Raw genomic sequence first — 16811 nt, 5'->3', positions numbered from 1 at the left:
TTAAAAGATCAAAAATCATAGATCTTCATCATAGAAGAATATCGCTTAATTGGTTGTCTATAAATCGGCTAAAGAGTATGACCTGATTAATTATCATAAATAAGGAAAAAATGATATCGTGCTCACGTGATTTAGATAGTCAATGAGTGCATTCAATATTACAACTGCTCACTGAGTGCTCAGTGAGCTCTTGCATCTGATTGGCGTATATTCCAATAACTAAACAGGTGCAAGAGCGCTCACTAAGCGCTCAGTGAGCGATTGTAGTACCGAATACATCTAATCAGTACATTTCTAATCTAACTGATTCGATTGACTCGCATCTCTGGTTTTCTAGAACTCTAATCACGTAGACTGCATTCGTAAGCGCGTGACGTGCTTTTTATTGTGCGCAATATATGCGCAATATTGTACGCAATATGTGCTTTACGAAATCAGTGTATGGAGTGAATATTGTACGTTAATCTATATAATCTAATATGAACATCACCTCGGATATAATTATATCTTTTATAATTATATTTTTTAAATTGTACGAAAACTAAAAAATATTTTTTTCTTATTTTAAGAATTAAATTTTGCATGGATAGAGAAATATACAGTTCTTCATTATAAACATGGAAAATAAAATTTATAATGTTACATATTCGATATGCTACTGTTTGATCATAATTAGGGGCATATTTAGATTCCCATTCGGTTGCTCCCCGGAAGTTACGTCATCCTTGTTTAACGTTCGGTAAACAACAAGAATAAGATAATACCTGAGCGATACTCGAGTGAGAATCTGAATATGGCCTAGGTAAAGAGAAAGTTATCGTCATTTCCTTCTCCCATCAAATTGGCTGATATTGGCTTCACATTTGTCTACGGCGATAACAATTTAGGTACTTCTACAGAAATCTATGACCCTATCCTTGTTATCAGTAGAAAGATACCTACGAGATATTTCGAAACTTTCAACCGCCTATCTTTGGCGTTTCGATACATTGCCTTACCGATAACACCTACTGGATCCGTACTAGCTCTTGGATGCCGGGTTGCATGCGAAAGTATTGATAGCTTGCCTAACGCCCGCGGGCACTGCACGAGAATCGCCTTTCATGAATCACCATGTATCGCTGTACCAGTTGATCTCGTATACATCAATTATGCACTTAAAGGGGATCCCCCGCAGCGTGCACAGCGAACAGATGCGCGCCAATCTTGAAACATCTCATACGAATGTCGGACATTTATGTGCCGCGTGATCTCATCTTTGTGTCTCTAATTTCGACGGGAAAAAGAATACCAACGGTGTATGTATATGTGACTGCACGATCGAAACGAATGTTCATTTTTCTTCGTTTGTATTATTAAGACCCCAATTTATAGCGAGAAATTCCGAGAAATGGCATTAACGTCAGCAATAAGAGGAGCGACAGGTATAGATATATTCGTCGTTTCTATCGCGTGCAAACTGGTAACGAGCTCTCGCAACATATCGTGGTGGAGGGACTCTACATAAAATTAACTTTTATACATTGTTAAAAAGCATTATGTAATGCAGGTTGTAGGTATTTTAATCGCTTAATTGAACATATCTACGCTTCTGAAATAATATCCGTGTGTATGTGTGTGTCGTTAATGTTCAGCTACAACTAGGATACACTGTCACAATTTAGTCTCCCTAAAAGAATCTGGCCAATCTTGTCTTATTTTTGATTGCCTTGATGAAAATTGATGGAACCAATCAGTACGTAGAGTACATGAAAAAAATGGAAAGATGGATATATAAAATTTATAGAGTATAAGTACACCTGTAAGTGCGCATGTATGTGCAAATACAAGCGCATGCCATTTTTAATAAAACTAGAAATTGATCAAAAAGGCAAGAGACAAACAGAGACAAATAGGAAACAAAGAGCACATTGTAGAATTAGCCTTAGGACCATAGTACACAAAAAAACTTAAGTAGTAAGGCGTAAGCAGTGAGAAAATCAACATGTTGGATTGGCTATAATGCTTACATTATAACTGACTGAGGTAAACTGCTGACCAAAATTGTGTACACCAATGCCCAACAAGTAATGCCCTAGTAATGCCCTGGTAACGCCCTACTAATGCATAATGCTTATTGTAATACACAATTCTCTTAAATAATGCTCAGAAATGCCCAGTAATTCCTCAAATCGGTACACCGCAATGCCTTTAGCGATTTACTTATCGATTATGATCTTATGGTCTCTACTATAATTGGTCAATTCGTTTATTGCTTATTTACTGCTTAAGTTTTTTTTTGTGTACCATGGACTTACTTCTAGGAACATTATCATAATTTATCGCTTTATCATTATTTTTCGCCTTACATCTTACTAGTAAACTTTTAATTTTTATCAATTAGCCCCCAATCGTATTATTATAAATTTCATACTGCGTTTTTTCATTGCAGCAAATTACAATATTTTAATTCCTTGCCTCCCGGGTATTCGCTCCTCTCCACTGCTACTTTGTTTAACATCCGCTCTATTTTTCATTTCATTATTTCTCATATTACATAATATTTATTTTCTTACATGTGCATGTGTAAAATTTGTTTGCATGCGCCTAGGATTGCGCGCGCGCGCTGTGTGTGTGTGTGTGTGTGTGTGTGAGCGTGTGCGCGCGTATATATACATAAATATCAATTACATATGTCATATATCATATTCTCATTTACAACTTAAATTATTATGCACGTATAACATCTATTTATGTATGTAATTTTCTTCATTGCTATTCTGATGTTGTATCATTTCACACGTTGTTAGTTATTTTACTCATTTTATTGCCTATTCAAATTATTTCTCTATATATTACATCACTATAAATTTAGTTTAATGTTTGTTGATATATCTCAATATATATTATTTCTTATTACCTTCTTTCAGTTTAAGCATATATTTAATTTTAGATTTAGGTTCATAAATAGCATTATCGCTGACACCTCATCTTTAGTGATGCAGTTGGCCTTTTTTTTATAAAGTTTATTTTATTAGCGCTGCTTCTCAATAATAACAATAATAATAATAATAATAATAATTTTTTTTTATTTAATTACCAAGTAATATATGGGGAAAATAATTTTCCCGATTAAATTCAAGAGATGTGCGAATATATAACGATAACTTGTCCATCGCTTTTAATTTCGAAAGCAAACTTAACTTTGAATGGAACTTTAATTCGAGGCTCACAAAGATATTTAATGTCGAGTATCGAAAAGTTTCCGAGCACGCAGATGGTGTTGAATCCGAATTTTCCTGAGGGGAGTCGGTCCCAAAGTTGGCCAAAGAATTCGCGCGGATGAGGGAACGTGCGGACAAACTTAGTGCGCCTTACACACGGCGAAGACGAGCCAGATAGTCGCGTATCTAGAGATACTTAGTAACGACGAGGTTACCACGTAGTTATGAACGAGCACGCGTCGCACGAACCTCGAGCGAAAATAATGCTCGCGCGACCACGAATACGCGGACGGAATAATATAATATAATATAATGTAGTTCGCGGAATATATAATATAGCTCTTCATGAACGTAAAAGTTGCCTCGTTAACTTGATTGCGGCACTTTGACTACTCGAACTACCTTTACGGCCGGCAATTAAAACCAAACGACGGGCGTAGACGACCAACGATCGCAATGACCGGAGGTCTTGCTTTTCCAATATCACGAGATTATCACCTATCCAGCTATTTAATGTTATACGTATAACTATACAACTTACAATAACTTACAATAAAGAATAACAAAATGATAATAACGCATGTAAATACCATAATCGTCGCTATGATATATCCTAAAAGTTGAGGATAGTTTCTTTTTCCGAGAATAAGAAGGAAATATCGATGACAAGTTACAATAGAAATATGACAGAATTCAATGTATATTTCATAATTCGCGAGCTTCTCGGATAGTCGTAAAAATCGGCAAACGGATATGGCGCAACGTGTATATGTCTTCCACGAGCGCGAGATTAAATGTCGTTCTACGATCTCTTGAAGTACACCTACCGGGCGTCTCTCGCACGGCATTCTCGTCGGCAGCACGCGCAATTTCCGCTCGCGATAGAAATCGACGTAACGCCACGTCTCTCGCGCGTAAAAAAACTGCGATATCTGCGCGACACGTCGCGATTTTTCGACCTCCGACAAACAACACGTATATACGTTTGCAGGGGTTGTAGGGTTAAACGGAATAGCGCGCGTTACGTCTCGAAACTATCGCGCGGGGACCGGCAGTTCGCCGCAGCCAACTCACCCGCTGGGTATCGTAATTTCGTCGATAGTAACAACGGTAACAGACGCCGCCGCCGCCGCCGCCGCCGCCGCCGCCGCCGCCGCCACCACCACCGCCGTGCCGCAGCGCATCGTTAACCCCCTGGCGTCCGGTTTTTCGCTCTCTCGCGCCAACCATCCGCACCATGCCGGTTTATGCGCCATCGCGGTCGCGGCTTCCAACCTCTCTTGCCGATTCAACAATCGAGTATACACAGAATATACCGAAACTCACCGTTCGTGTTTACTTAATCGATATAGGAACGGTATTCATGGGAAGCGAATTAATTAATAAGTGGACTCGATATCTGAGTGATTCAGAAATATTCATAGGGGATTAAAATCGCGAATGTACATTGAATTTTTGAAGGAGATATCGACGAGCATCCATTGAAGGGAACCACTTTAAATTGTAAAAAAAATGTTTAATGTTACGTATAAAAATATAATGTATGTAAACAAATTTATTTTTGAGATGCCAAAGAAACTGCACATATCAAAATCAATGGTATGGTCTTTCATTTTTGTATAATTTCTTTTAGAAAATTATGTGTGAAGATTTATGATAGTTTGAATAAAAACTGGTCCAACTAATCCTGCTCTATATCTCATAGTTTGTATGCAAATGTACAAATTGACAAAGTCCGTTAATTGCAAATTGTAAAAGACAGAAATAAATAGAGATCGCACTGCGAAATAAAAACAATTATTTATTTTCATTCCAGTTTTTATTTCGCAATAGTCTTTAATTTGCTCGCAATTTGATCATTTATGTCTCTCTTTTGCGATATGTACAAATACAAATTTTGTAATATTCTAGTAATATTCGAGATAATAATTTACTTCTGCTAACTGTTTTAGTACTTAAAAAAAAGAATAATTTTATTGATATATAAGTTGTAACTTTATCTACGTGAGTAAATACAACATCTTTAATAGTAAATTCCAAAATTATCCATCAGGTATAATTATTGTAATTTATGAAATTTTTTTTACAGTAAAGAGTGAAAGAGAATCGTCTATCCATAATAGAAGAAATTTTTCGCAATAGCAAATTAAATAGCATTTTCAATTCAAGCTAACAGTAACGTTCGCGATTAGTATCCATTTTATGTAGAAATACCGCACGATCGTACGGATAGACGATTTATTACGTGATGGAGGAGTTTGGTCGCGAATAGATACGGATTTATTCGAAATCTCGTGTTATATACGGACATCGGGCAATATGCGGCCGTATCTGATCGTCGGAGAAATACGATGTTGAAAAATTGGCAGTCTAGCGATCCCGGTTAAAAGTCCAGGGGATAGTTAAACGCGTATTATTACGCGTACGTCCTTTGCACACGCCCTCTTCTCTTCTCGAGGCCGCGATGTGACTTCATATTTTCCGCGTCGCAAGCGTATAACACGAGCGTATGGAAATAGAAGCAGAAATGTGAACGCGACCATGACAGTCGTTTCTCGGCTCCCACGATGTCGTTTGCATTTCTCATAAGCGTGCGGCTGTTCCTTTTTTTCCTCTCGCAATCGTGCATACGCATTTTTTATCTTCTTCCTCGTACGCGAGTCACTAGTTCAAGAGAAAGAAAACAGAGAAAGAAAAAAATAGAAAAATAGAGAGAGAGAGAGAGAGAGGGAGAGAGAGAGAGATTTACTGTGTTCTCTCTAAGCGTCCAAGTTCCTAAAAGCACCAGAGAAACGTAAAGTCATAAAATTAGAACGCAAAAGCGACATATGAAAGCAGATTATAAGAGAGCACATTAGATAATGACACGCGCGGTCCTTCGTATTATCATTACGTAAGTAGAGTAAAAATGAAAGAAAGAAAAAAAAAAATTCAATTTATTAATACTCCGAGATTATTTCGATCCCTTAAGAGCGTATACGAATAATTATCTCGGGCAACATTGAACAATATTGGAGAAACGATTACCTCGTTATTGTCGCATAAAGATAAAGACTGAATGTACTCATCGTGACTTTTATCAAAGAATGTATGCGTTAACAGAGAGAGAGAGAGAGAGAGAGAGAGAGAGAGAGAGAGAGAGAGAGAGACGGGGAGAAACAAAGCGTAAATTCCGTTTAATAAGACAAGCGAAAAGATACGCGAATAAATGCAGATTAATTGCCTTCTGAAACGAGTCTCTTAAGGATCGTAACAAAAATTACACAGGACAGTGTATGAGATAAAGAACTACAGAAAGTTGTAGTCGTAAAAGATTCGGAACAAACAGTCAAGATAAATAACAGGAAAGATTAAGACCAAAGCTGAGCGACGTTGGAGAAACTGAGAGATGAAGGACACAACTCTTTGATATTTGCATACTGCACTCTGTGAGGGAGGAATTTTGGCGAGAGGGGGTTAGGGAGAGAAGGAGAAGCGGAGAGGACCGACGCGGCGGTTCAATGTGAGAGCGCGACCTCCTTCTCTCGCGGAGTGTTAAATTAAATTATTATTATCCCCATTATCATTAAGCACGCCGAGTACTAGTACCCCCCTTCAACCCGATATACATCTCGGGGGTCCGCGTGTGCGGGTGCATACACCCACGTACACACCCTTACGGATGCAATACGTGCAACGTATACACGTCTCAGCGTATTTGTAGGCAGATCGAGGTACGAGATGTCGACGTGCATATAATTCTCTCGGGACGCCATTAAATTGTATTAATCCACTTCCATCACGAAATTGAAGTTCATACACGATAAATGTACGTACGTACCTGCCGCTTGATGTACGCTTGATGTGCGCAAAGTACGTAACCCCCTCTCCCCTCCTCCTTTCCACCCTTCAGTTTTCTCCGGTGCACCCCCCTTACATTCTTATCGATCGATTGCGCGACAAATTTTTTTTTTACTCGACGAGGATATCTCGCGCGAGGATCGCGTGTAACCCTCGTACCGTTTCGTACTTATTAATCCCGGCGGGGGAGAACGGCGCGATGAGCAAAGTTAAGTCAACCGGGAAGTCAAGGGAATCGTTTAAGTGTCGTTACTTCGCTACCGGACATTTTAATCACCGACACTTTGTCCCTTACATACTCTACATCGATTATGTCAAAGAGCAAGATCTCACGTGGATGATAACGAATAAATATCACTTTTTTAAATATCACTTGCCCTGATGTGTTTCCCCCATTAATTTGTTTTCACTGAAATTAACGGGGCGATAACAGGTAAATGTTCGTACTTTTCGAGCAGGTCGATAATCAGAGACAATATCAAAACTCTGTTAAATTAAGCATAGTTGATACGCAATCGCGACACACCACGGTGGTAATTGGATCGTACAGTACTGCGGCGGAGGTACGTTCGTTCGAGCTTCATTCGTGTTTTCCGACAATGCCGTTGTTTATCCCATATCGCGAAATGAGTTTCGGAATGAGTGGCGTGGGAGTGCGGGTAGCGCGAGGATGCAACGAGGGTGGGGATTGAGAGGGAGTAGATATATAGATAGGGCGCGAATTCTCGGAAATGCATATCTCGTATGCTGCGAAAATCGTTTCGCGAATTGAAGAGCTTTGAAAAAAATGCCAGAGGCTGCGGTTTTCGTAGATTGTGGTGGAGAGTGGGAGTGGAAAGGGAGCAAAAAACGACAACGTACTTTTTATCCACTGCCTAGTCGTCGATGTGGTCTATTTTTTCACGCATTTTACATCCGTAAACCAAATATTCTTCCAATTCCAATGATTGATGTCTCTCGTAAAGCTTGCACGTTCTATGTATACGTGCTCGTACTAATCCTTAAGTGATCGTCCGAGCAATTGTCATCGCACACATGTGATCATGCGCGACGTATTCTGTGCTCAGAGGAAATAACGCGGTACTTTGCATGTTAGAGTTTTCGTTCCTATTTAATTTTTTTTAAGGTCCTACACTTTTTATATTACTTTTAATTCTAAATTCTTTTGTTCTTCATTCAAATATTTAATACAGTAGAATACTTTCACAGCATATTCTAGAGGTAAAGTTGAGTAAAAATCTTACGGAAATGTTGAGGCTGCAATAATTTTTTGAATTTTTAAGCATAACTTTAATTGCTTTTATAAGATAAAAACTATTTTGCTTCTTTAAGGCTTTAAACTCTTCTTTGTTGTATTGTATTCCTATTATTATTTCTAAATTCTTTGGAACATTCTAAAACAAAAATCCTATTACAAAAATGTAACGTATCATTATTTTTTTACTCTACTTTACCTCTAGAATACGCTATGACAATGTTTTACGGTGATTGTGAGACACCCTGTACATTGCTGTTTGCAATTGAGATTAATTTAATCAATTGAATAAAAATTGCTAACCACTAATTAAAAAATTAATCGTCATTTATTAATTGTTAATTTTTGGTTACAGATTTGGAATAGATCAAACTTATAAACAATTAATGTATACGCAATCTCTTTTCCAGTTTACATAGAAACAAAATAATTCATCGACCAATATCGATTTGAACATTTTTTTCGACGTGACAAACACATTCATTAATAAGAGTTCTTTAATAATAGCAATAAAAATTATAAATATAATTTTTTTTAGATATAATTAAAAATTTACGATTCACAATTAATAAAATTAATTTTTAATCGATTACTTTACCTCAAAAGAAACAATCGATTAATTGTAAACAATTGTTTCACAGATAATTTCATTAATTGATTACATTAATGATTATATCATATTTACCAGGATATCCGGCAAGTTTTGACAAAGCGCTAGTGTATAAATAGAGCAGATTGAACTAAATCAAAGAGTCCTCTACTATTTTGCAATTTTTGTAATTTTTTAATCTTATAAATAAAACGTCTAAAATCGACACATAAGACAATAATTTTAAGGTACCTTTATGAATTCTTTAAGGAACACTTGAGATATTTCATAAAGAATTCTGAAAGAAATCTTAAAATTGTGTTATGTGTCGATTTTATCCGTTTATTCGACAATTTTTAGAAATTAGTATTTCGTTCATTATTGCTAAAATGGCAAAATAGTAGAGGACTTTTCGACTCAGTTTAGTCCGCTCTATCTGCATACGAGCGCTTTGTTAAAACTTATCGAACATTCCGTACATTTCAAATTTGTAATCGATTATTTCAGTTAAAACATAAAACAATCTATTAATGCCCAATACTAGATACTTTATTCATATATTCTGTAGCATAATAAATAAAAAACATAATACGAAAGTTTAAAACATTAGAAAAAGTACATAATGAACGGCATATACTGTGATATACGTGCAGAGGACTGCACCAAACGTGAAATTAAAAAGAAATACGTTAATTTTGCTGTTGCGATTTTGACGTCGCATTGCGTAAAATAGCGTGAAAATACTGTTAATATTCTATGTTTAAAAGATCACTAAGAGCGTTAGATGTAGGAAGACCACTCGGATGTTATTATTATTTTATGCAGTTTTATTCGAATATGACATTCTCTGTACGCCAGCATGACAGCTTAAGGATTAAGAGAAGAAACGAGATGGCGCAAACTCGCGAATTGTCTCCATTTGATATTTTGACATCTTGACGAAATTTTAATAGATTTCAATTGCCCAGCCAACTATCTCGAGCGAGTAGATAATATGAGCTCGAAATAGTTTTAAGTGATCGTTTAAAATTCAATATGCGAAGACATCTACGAAACTTGTCACACTCCAACTTGCGTCAATTTTATATCTCACGTTTGTTTTTTTTTAAACAAAGATCAGCATTATAGTAGATACCTTTAGGTGTTCTCGTGGATCCAAAAGTATACTTTATCGTTTCTTAAACCATTTCCAATACTTAAGTATTCAAAAGTTACACTTTGCAGACTCTAATGCATAAGTCACACGGGGGACTGCTTAAAAATTCAGAAAGTCAGCACTTTAGTTATTACCAATAGACTGTCATTCCCGTCGTGGCAGAATAAATGTATGACTACTTTCAAACGGCTAGTGCGGCAAGAATCAGTAATATCCTCGAACGCAGGGCCAGCCTTTCCAAACTATATCTCTCCTATTTCATAACTTTCCCAATTTCAAGAGCAGAGAAGCGAGAAAATAGCATAGGCACCGAAAAACTCTGCACCAGTACCGAGATGGCGAGAATTTAGGTGGGAATGTAGACGCGATATTCTAGTCGAAGTCAAAAATTACTAAAGTTAAACGAGGAAACATCTTCAAAGTTGAAGGACGACGAGCGAAACTTACGCACTAGTAAAGGCGTAAAGTGGCCATCGGAAGGAATATATCGTGGGAGACAGTTGTATCGAGCAACGAGGAGGCTAGAGGATGATAAGTGTTGACTCCTGTTGTGAAGCAATTTGCGATTGCTACCTTCAGATAGCGGGCTCGACGTGCGCGTTATCATCAGCCGTTGCACCGGCCGACGTTCATAATAGCGAGCCGCAAATAGGCCATCGACGTCGCGTTGCGAACAAAAGCAAAACAGCGCGTCGCGCAACGGGCAGGCCCCAGCGGATGTCCGAAACGCCGCGCATTCCCGACGCGGATCGTCGGCGATTAATCGAATCGATCGAGCAGCACGGCGCGGCGGTGGCGGTGGCGGTGGCAGAGCCGGTGGCAGAGCCTCTCGTTTGACAAAGGCCCTGATTCATGCGTCAGCGCACGAGGCGCCGCCGCCGGTCCAACCGATTGGAAATCAAAAAAAAACCACACAACACTTACCCCTGATCCGTCCGAGGCAGAACAATAACAAGACGGCCAGACCAATCCAATCCATGATGATTCCGCTCGATTTTTTACCGCCTCCGACTGCAGTCGTTCAACTCTAAGGAGAGAAGAGAGAAATCGGAAATTGGAATCGCGCGAAACGCGCGCGTCGCTCGAAAACTGCACGCGCGAGATGAAATTTCGAAAATCAAATCGCTTCCTCACAGTGCACTATACTCCGGTTTCTCTTCGATCGCACACCACGCACGAAAAGATGCGATGTTTTCACATTGAAAATCCACTTGTGAACAATCGCGTCGTATACAGGTAATCGTCGACAGACTTGTCGACCGTCTTGAATATTATCCTTCGTTTTTTTTTTCCTTTCCTTTAACGTTTAATTATCACTTACTATTCCTTGTCGAGGCACCGCGCACTCATTAACCCTCTCACGGCGAGTCACGGCGAGTCACGGCGACACTCACGGGGCACACGCGGGTCCCGATCGTGCGGCGAACACGCGTCGCGCGGAAATAGCGGGCGGCAGCGGCGGCGAGGAGGCATTCGGGGAGAGATAGAGAAAGAGAAAGAGGGATAGAGAGAGATAGAGAAAGAGAGAGAGAGAGAGAACGTGCGTCCGTACCCCACGATGATCGCGTGTGCGGAGTAGTGGCGGCGGCGCGGCCTACGGGCTTTAGAGCGCGGGGCGCCGTCTCCCACCCTTACGCGCGTGGCCGGCGGCAGTAACCCCCTCCCTCCCTCCCCTCTCTCTCTCTCTCTCTCTCTCTCTCTCTCGCCTCTCTCTTTCTCTCTCTCGGTCGTTCGCACACGCGCCCGAGAGTACCCGATGTTGGAGCACGAGGCCGAAATAGGGGTATCCCGGCACGAACTAGTCCGAACGAATCCGAAAGAGAGAGAGAGAGAGAGGGGGGAAAAAGAGGGGAGGGGATGAGGAAAGGAAGGAGAGAGCGAGAGATTTTCTACGAGCGCCTGTGCGGAAGTTGCATTCTACGCACCGTCGCAAAACGGACTATTAATGCGGATAAAAATTTTTGCGAATTAATATCGAACGTTTTATATTTTCGGTTTTTTTTTATTTTGATTTGCAATAATATTTCATTTTTTCAACGAGCCATAGATAGCTGGAAAGTTGGACCAACATAAAAGACAACTCAACGAACTAAATAATATTAATTATCGATAACACAACATTGATATTAGGTGTATCAAGTTTGAATAATCTTTCAACACATTTTAACGACAAAAATATTTTATGTATTATATATAAAATATTATATACGATATATATATATATAATATTTGTCGTTAAAATTTATGAAACAATTATTCGAACCCGGCGTTTATTAAATATCATTATTGTCTTTAATTAAGTTATTTATCTCGCCTTTATTTTAATGTATGTGTATATGTATATACGTATTGTATTATTATATATCAAATTATATATTTTAAAGTAAAATGTTGTATATTATAAAATATAATATTACATAATATATTGTATCGCATTAGAGTTCATTTATTCACGATACTGTTTTCTCTTGGATTGTCATAAGTTATCGATATTTTCGAAGGGAAACACTTCTCCGGTATCTTGTGATACGATATCGAATGACTTGACTGAAAGTATCCGTATTCTATTAAGTCTAAGCCTCTCCACGCCAAGTGAATAAAAGCACATCCGCACTTAAACTTAAGCATTCCTTTAGTCGTGGGAAACGAATAGGATATATCGACTCGGTTCTCGTTCAAGCGATAGGCTTCTTGTATCGTTCCGACTTTAGTGGCGCGCGGATGGTAGCCCGAAAAGTTAACCTTCTTCTCCCTATCTCCCACTCTCGCTTTTCCTCGATACCTTTCCTCTTAAACTTCGGTTAAACTCTTTCTATGGTGACGTAATGCGGTCTACATTCGGGCGAATTCGATATAAGTGCGCCGAGTTATGTAGAACGTTTTTCTTCGAAACTTTAAGCTATGCGGTATAAAGTCAAATACGCGAGAGAGAGAGAGAGAGAGAGAGAGAGAGAGAGAGAGAGAGAGAGATGTACGCGTATGAATACATGCTAAAACTTGTGAGCATCCGAGATTGCCTCGCACGAAGTATATTCTACAGTGATGTATCGTCAAAGACAATACGTTATAGACAGGTCGAGAGTCTCGTGTCTCATGCAGCGCGAATCATCTATTTTTTCTTTTACAGGAAGAAGTAAAAGGATTAGGTCTTTGAGAAATAAGAGCTGGAAATGTTTCAGTTACCTCCTCCTCGTGTTAAATGATTCCGTGTTCAAGCGACGCTTATATCGAATTCCATCTAGCATGTATGGCGTCAGGTTGCACCTGAAGGCGTAGTGAACCGAATGAGAGCGGTAGGGATGTAATCGTAGAGGAAGGGCCGAGATATCACGGGGGTGTGCATGCGTTTGTGCACGCGGGGTCGCCGCCAAGTAAAATACGAGGAGTACGTAATGAGAATTCCTAATATCGAAAAATCAAAGGTACCGCAGGGAAAATGCAACTTCCACTGGTGCATCAATAGCGCGCATTTTTCGCTTCCGAGGGCGGAAACGCAGAAAAAAAACAGATATATGCGAGTGCACGAAAAGCAATGTTGTGTTTGCGGACGTCAGGTACAACTGGGAACCTGTGACGGATTTATAGTTACGCGGGGCCCGCGGCGCGCCGCCATTTTTCCGAGACCCCGTTATTGATCTGTCAAAATATTGATCCGCCTGAGAATGTTCTTAAATGTCGAAACGCGCGTGGGGCGGCGCGAAATGCAATTAATTAGAGTTACCATTGTGACGATAAAACATTCATAATATAAATTATCGTAATAATAATTGCTAGTCTGTTTTTAATTATAACTTCTATTACAATATATATCTGCAAATTTAATTGCGTTTTTGATTATAATTTAACGGAAATCGAATTGATTCACATATTTTCTCATATTTCTCTCATTTCGAGCGTCAATTAATTTCAGGCAAGTCCAACAATCGGTATATACATCTCGAAAAATTTCCCCGGAATTGCCCCGGACGGAGGAAAGAAAAGCAGAAAGAAGAAAATTATGCACTGACACGTTTCTTTCTCCGGACAGCGGTATTTTTTTTCTTCTTGCCTTTATTTCCGAAGCATGAAGCCCTTGAGTCCCGTAGTATCGCGCGTAAATCCACCATGGCAACACGGGACCCTCCGAAGTAATCAGAATCGCGTCTATTCGCGCGCCATCTTTCTGGCGACCCCCGCGTCGTCTCTTCCCAGATACATCCCCTCTGTCCTATTTCGTTTCGTAGAGCGCCCGGCCTTCTTAGTCCACCCTCCCCCGCCCCCCCCCCTCTTCCCCACGTCTGACACGCAAACGTGTGTCCCATTCCGTCCGCAGCCGATCCCAGATTTTCGTTTTTACAAGCTGGTGTTTATGAACGGGAACGAAACGATGTCGGTCGATGACGGTCTAAGAGCGAGATGGACCGGTCAATGCGGATGACCCGGATCGGCGTACGCAAGACGCATGTGTGTAACCGAGAGTGATTTGTTTCCTTCTCTCCCCCCCCCCTCCCCCTCCCGCAGTAGCTGCTTCCTAACTGCAGGGCACGCGGATTAGATTAAGGGCGCGAGCGCGCCGAGAGACTAACGACGGGGCTAGCGATGCGACAGGAGATAGACGCCCACTGTTGGCCCGATACTATTGTCGCGGTCTATCTATCGCGCCACCGTGACTAGCCGCATCGCTAGTCAACGCCGACAGCGGACGACGGGGAATCACGGCGGTCCCTTCACGCCGCGCCGCAGGGTCCGTTAATCCGCGCGGAACGCGCGACGTCGAGGTGTCGACGTCGTGCACGGCGCTAATGAAATTACTCGATACTCGCCGCCATCGCACCACACAAACGGACGGAGCATTAACCATCGCGCTTAGTTACCGGTTGCCGTTGATAATAGACATGGATGGCGGTTCTCCAGATCCTAATTTCGTGGTTACGACTACGCGGGTACGCCAAGAAGCGTAGTCGATTATCGGCGCTCGTAGGAGGATTTTATCCGTGTCGCGGATGTAAAACGAATAAAACTGAATTTTTTTTTTTTCGCCATATCGTGGCGGATGATATTAGCATTAAATCGAACAATCCCGGCACGTCGCTAATGAGTCGCTTGGTAGATGAGGAGGCTCGCGCGAATCGTTGGACTGTAATTCCGGTGGTGTGACGTATCGAGGTGTCGATATCGCAAATATAACGAAGTTACTTGATACTTGGCAAGGGAGGAAAGACATTAGCGGGAATATCGACAATCATGGCTACGGTGCTTCTCAATGGTATACAAGGATGCAGCCTTGCAGAACGTAATTTCGAGACGACGTCATGAACATGATGGAATTACGTGATAGTTAGTCCGAACCAAATTGACATGTACATAGCTACTTAATTGCAATTGACCGATATAGCATAAGAGTACATCCCTTTCGTCTTTGTTAATAAGATTAAGGACTCGATGTGTCTGAGAATAATTAGAGAAGACTCAACGAATAGGAAATAGGAAATAAGGGTCCATAAAGGTCGAAGCTGGATCTTTAATGCTTAAATAATTCAACCGTTATGAGTCCTTATTTCCTATTTTGATCAAGTTTTCACATCTCTATCTACGGTCCAATAATATCTTATTGTTTAATAATTAGATTAGTTGACAAAAAAGAATCTTATCCAGTGAAAATTGATTGAAAAAGACGTCTAATTAACATAAATATGTTTAAGACATATCTGTAGATGTCGGATAAAATTTTCATAATGTTATGCCTTTTATCTTATGGTGTATAGTTTTTGTTTACAAGAAATAAAAAGTCTGTCACATTCATCCGATGATTGTTATAAACGCAAGACAAGAGATAAAAATAATGTTAATCGTATTTAAAAATTACGTATTTGCAAAAAAACATTATCTAATAGAAACTTTTAGATTGTGGTTATAAAAAGTTATTTAAATGCTTATTACAGGTATATATATTACGTATCATAAACGATGTAGACTTTTAATAGCCTCCTTTCTGTCATCATAGTCTCCAATTCCATGAGATCGTAATGAGATTTTACGGAATAAATATAAAGTACAAGTTTGATTTCGAGTTAAATGCCCGTCGCCAATGATAACGTGCGAGTAGCCTTCTAAACAGGCACTTCTAAAGAGTAATTTCAGTGATTTGCACGACACATCAGATAACTCGATTGCATTATCGCCGACCGTGTGCGGAACGAAACTGTCTGGCAGTCGAGTTTGAGGTACAAACAGATGAAGCGTTAAAAATCCCGGCCGCCAGGTCTCGTCGTGCGCAACTACGAATATGGAAATTTCAGGGGTTTCGACTCGGAGACCACTAACGAGCGTACCGTGCACGCTTCCAGTAGCACACTGGCATGGTATACAGGTTATATACAAGTGTATACACGTATATGTATACACGTGTATACGCGGCTCTCTGTGACGGTGAGCGGCAGCGGCAGCGGCAGCGGCAGCGGCGGTGGGCCGGAAGGGTTAATCCTATCTAGCGTAATAGTAACAGGTCAACGGCATCTTTGCGAGGAGCAAACTTACCTGGCCCAACAAGCTATACATCAAATTGCACCTCTTGACGAGCTTAGCTTTCACGAGACGACCATCACCGGGACGTACAGTGATGATAAAAACGTCGACCGGAAGTCGACGCCGCGCCGCAACGAAGAACAAAGCGACGGGAAAGGAGCGTCGCGCGGAACGAACATTCGTCCTTGAACGTGCCAAGTTTTTCCGCCGAAACTGTCCTGGCGCGTCTCTCCGCCGTCCGGAATTACATCTAGGATATATGAG

At 40.3% G+C, this 16811-nt stretch overlaps 1 protein-coding gene across 2 annotated transcripts in view; it reads right to left on the bottom strand.

Annotated features, from left to right (window-relative positions):
* Positions 1-16811, bottom strand: part of LOC105154175 (uncharacterized) — a 217939-nt gene that overhangs the window by 122189 nt on the left and 78939 nt on the right. The window contains exons 1-2 of one of the 2 annotated variants that reach the window (XM_011069522.2): positions 11178-11637; positions 10968-11070 (exon numbers count right to left, since the gene is read on the bottom strand). The exons of the other annotated variant lie outside the window; for it this stretch is intronic. Of the exons in view, the coding sequence (XP_011067824.1) occupies positions 10968-11022 (55 nt within the window). The 5' untranslated portion in view covers positions 11023-11070; positions 11178-11637. Of the gene's footprint in view, positions 1-10967; positions 11071-11177; positions 11638-16811 lie in introns of those variants that run through there. 2 annotated transcript variants of the gene reach the window in all.

This window comes from Acromyrmex echinatior, chromosome 7 (assembly GCF_024713525.1).
Source record: "Acromyrmex echinatior isolate Ae372 chromosome 7, ASM2471352v2, whole genome shotgun sequence".
In the NCBI taxonomy this organism is placed as follows: domain Eukaryota; kingdom Metazoa; phylum Arthropoda; class Insecta; order Hymenoptera; family Formicidae; genus Acromyrmex; species Acromyrmex echinatior.
Note: the sequence above shows the minus strand (reverse complement) of the source record. Positions and strands in the feature narration are given on the sequence as shown.